General features: G+C 48.1%; 1 protein-coding gene across 1 annotated transcript in view; it reads right to left on the bottom strand.

Annotated features, from left to right (window-relative positions):
- The window catches only part of LOC112105131 (hemoglobin subunit alpha-D), a 1095-nt gene extending 450 nt beyond the window's left edge, over window positions 1–645 (bottom strand). Inside the window, exons 1-2 of the mRNA XM_024197802.3 lie at window positions 505–645; window positions 68–272 (exon numbers count right to left, since the gene is read on the bottom strand). Of these exons, the coding sequence (XP_024053570.1) occupies window positions 68–272; window positions 505–596 (297 nt within the window). The 5' untranslated portion in view covers window positions 597–645. The remainder of the gene's footprint in view (window positions 1–67; window positions 273–504) is intronic.
- Between the last annotated feature and the right edge of the window lie 2992 nt (window positions 646–3637).

The following is a 3637-nucleotide window of genomic DNA, read 5'->3' as shown; positions in this document are numbered from 1 at the left end:
AGAGAAGGGAAAGGGGGGGCTGATCCCGCACCCCCGGGAACTCTCCCCTGCCCTGGCCTGTACTTGCCTTGAAGTTGACCGGGTCCACGCGCAGGTTGTAGGCGTGCAGGTTGCTGAGCTCGGAGAGCGCCTCGCTGAGGTTGTCCATGTGCCTCACGGCGTCCCCCAGGGCGGTCACCACCTTCTTGCCGTGGTGGCGGATCTGCTCCGAGTCATGGTGCAGGTCGAAGTGGGGGAAGTAGGTCTTGGTCTGGGGGTAGACGGTGAACATCCTGCGGGGGAGGGAGGGAGGTCAGAGACAGTGAATCCCAAAGGCCCCCACCCCGGGTGCCATGGGAGCCACGCGCTGGCCGGCAGGGACACCCCGCGCCCTCCCGCCCGGGTGCCAGGGGAGCCCCCCGGCCGCCTGCCCACCCGGGTGCCCCCATCAGCTCGGTCCAGCAGCGCAGCTGGGTCATTTCCAAGTCGTGCCTGCGCTGGTTTCCTCCCTGCCCCCGGCCCTACCTCTCCAGGGCCTCGGCCCCAAAGTCCTCCTGGTGCCCCAGCACCTTCTCCCAGGCGTGTTTGATCAGCTGCTTCTCGTCTGCGTTCAGCATGGCGGCGGCCGGGGGTCTGCGCAGGGCTGGCTGTCCGGGTCCGCTCGCCTCTGCCGCCCCCTTTATAGCTGTGGCAGCCGCCCTCCTTCTAGCTCCAGCTGGGCCGGCCCTGATCTTATCCGGGGCGTGTGGCGGGGCAGCTATCACCTTCCCAATGAGACCTGCCCGAGACACGGGGCACAGCCCGGCCTCCAGTCCTGGGACCCCGGAGCAGGCAAGCACATCCCGTGCCACTGTGCCTGACAGGACAGCAAGGCAGCGGGTCTGGGAACAGCACCACAGGCACCAAGCCCTCAGGGCAGATCCCACACAAAAAATCGAAGCACTCACCGTCCTCTCCCCAACCGCCAGGCCCCCGGCTAGCGCAAGGAAACAGCAGGAGGGCTGTAAAAATCACTAAACTGTAATGTCAAAGGAAATGTTCCAAGGGGCACCTTCCTGAGCCTTTCCTATGGTGGTCAGCCAAAAACCCCAGCTTTGACTGGTCTGTATCTGGGGCAGAACACTCCCTTTGATGCTCTGGAGCATAACGGAAACTAGCCTCTTTGCCCCCAGAGGGTAGCACACAAGGGTCTCTTAGCACAGTCCACAGGGCCCTCTTATCCTCCCCTCAGTGACACCAGGGTAAACTAGGAAGGATTCCAAGGCACTAGGGTGAGTGGGGTGTAAATGAGGAGAATTTGGCCCATCTCATGCACTTTTGTTTTTCTTCACTTCCCTTGGGTAGTTCCATCCTGCTGGGAGATTTACTGCACTTGAACTTCTCAAGCTGCCCTCTATCTGCTTGTTTAGAAATTTCAATCTCTCATAGATTCCTAGACTGTAAGGCCAGTAGGGACCATTTGATCATCTGCCTGACCTCTTGAATTTATCAGGTTTTAACTACCAACTGTTGGTTCTTGTTATGCCTTTCTCTGCTAGATAAAAGAGCTCTAGTCAAGGAAGGCCCCATGCTGTTTTGTTACATAAGCATCTTTGGAAAAAGAAAAAACCCATAGTCTTCTAAGGAAAGACTCAATGCAAAATATGAATGTAACATGTCTACTGCTTCTCTCTACTCCCTTCACCCTTTGGGAGTCAACAGGATGTATGTCAAATTCAGTCTGTGTAGGAAGCAAAAATTCATTTTTAATTCTGTTGGCTGGGTTGGGGCTACAAAGTTAGGTCTCTCAGTTTACAGGGGTTCTGCCAGGGATGACCAAGAGAGGTATGCACAAAGATCAAGGGAAAATGGCCTTTTCATAGTAACTAAACTGTTAGTAAATTTACAGCAGATTTTGGAATCACTTTATGAGGAATACAAGTTGCAGGGCGCTATCAAGAACATTACCATTTCTGCTCTTTCTTTATTTGGCTATTTGCCTATGCAATTACAGTAATTAAACATGCAAATTACAAATATACAATTTGTGTGTACAACAGCCTATGTAAGTTATCAGGAATTCTGGTCTCTAAAGTGTATTTGTTATGCTTCAGAGTCAACAGACCACTTGCTCAAAACTCTCAAAGCTGTTGTCTCCAACATTGGTTCACATTTGTAACATTATTTTCACAACTATAAGAGCTATTAATTGTCTTTCAATGAAAACTTTCATTCTGCAGAATCTGAAGCTGAAGAGGTTATGATGGCCAAAAGTATAACTGGGTTCAAAAAAAGAACTAGATAAGTTCATGGAGGAGAGGTCCATCAATGGCTATTAGCCAAGATGCTCAGGGATGCAACCCCATGCTTTCAGAGTGGAGAGAGGTAAATAGTGGTGTCCCCCAGGGGTCTGTACTGGGACCAGTTCTGTTCAACATATTCATTAATGATTTGGACAAAGGGGTAAACAGTGAGGTTGCAAAATTTGCAGATGATACAAAACTACTCAAGATAGTTAAGTCCAAAGCAGACTGTGAAGAGTTACAAAGGGACCTCACAAAACTGCGTGTCTGGGCAACAAAATGGCAGATGAAATGCAATGTTGATAAATGCAAAATAATGTACATTGGAAAACGTAATCCCAGCTATACATAAAAAATGATGGGGTCTAAATTAGCTATTACCACTCAAGAAAGATCTTGGAGTTTGTGGATAGTTCTCTGAAAACCTCCACTCAATGTGCAGCAGCAGTCAAAAAAGCTACCAGAATGTTGGGAATCATTAGGAAAGGGATAGATAATAAGACAGAAAATATCAATGCCTCTATATAAATCCATGGTACGCCCACATCGTGAATACTGTGTGCAGATGTGGTCATCCCATCTCAAAAAAGATATATTGGAATTGGAAAAGGTACAGAAAAGGGCAACAAAAATGGTTAGGGGTATGGAACAGCTTCTGTATGAGGAGAGATTAATAAAACTGGGACTTTTCATCTTAGAAAAGAGATGACTAACAGATGATATGATAGAGGTCTATAAAATTATGACTGGTGTGGAGAAAGTAAATAAGGAAGTGTTATTTACTCCTCATAACACAAGTACTGGGGTCACCAAATGAAATTAATAGGCAGCAAGTTTAAAACAAACAAAAGGAAGTACTTCTTAACACAAGGCACAGTCAACTTGTGGAACTCTTTGCCAGAGGATGTTTGTGAAGGCCGAGACTATAACAGGGTTCAAAAAAGAACTAGATAATTTAATCAAGGATGGTGTCCCTATCCTTTGTTTGCCAGAATCTGGGAATGGATGACAGGAGATGGATCAGTTGATGATTACCTGTTCTGTTCATTCCCTCTGAAGCACCTGGCATTGACCACTGTTTGAAGATAGGATACTGGGCTTAATGGACCTTTGGTCTGACCCAGTAGAGCTGTTCTTATGTTCTTATGCTCTGGGCATCCCATAACCTCTGATTACCAGCAGCTGAGAAGGGAAGAGAGGGCGGGATCACTCCATAATTGCCCTGTTCTGTATATTCCCTTCAACACTCTGGTTCAGGTTATTGTTGGAGACAATAATGGGCAAGAGTGACTATGGTCTGACCTGGTGTGGCAGCTCTTATGTTCTTATATAGATTCATAGATTCTAGGACTGGAAGGGACCTCGAGAGGTCATCG

The sequence above is a fragment of the Terrapene carolina genome, unplaced genomic scaffold, assembly GCF_002925995.2.
Source record: "Terrapene carolina triunguis isolate 2854851 unplaced genomic scaffold, T_m_triunguis-2.0 Scaffold93, whole genome shotgun sequence".
Lineage (NCBI taxonomy): Eukaryota > Metazoa > Chordata > Testudines > Emydidae > Terrapene > Terrapene triunguis.
The sequence above is the reverse complement of the archived record's forward strand: the minus strand, read 5'-3'. Positions and strand labels throughout refer to the sequence as shown.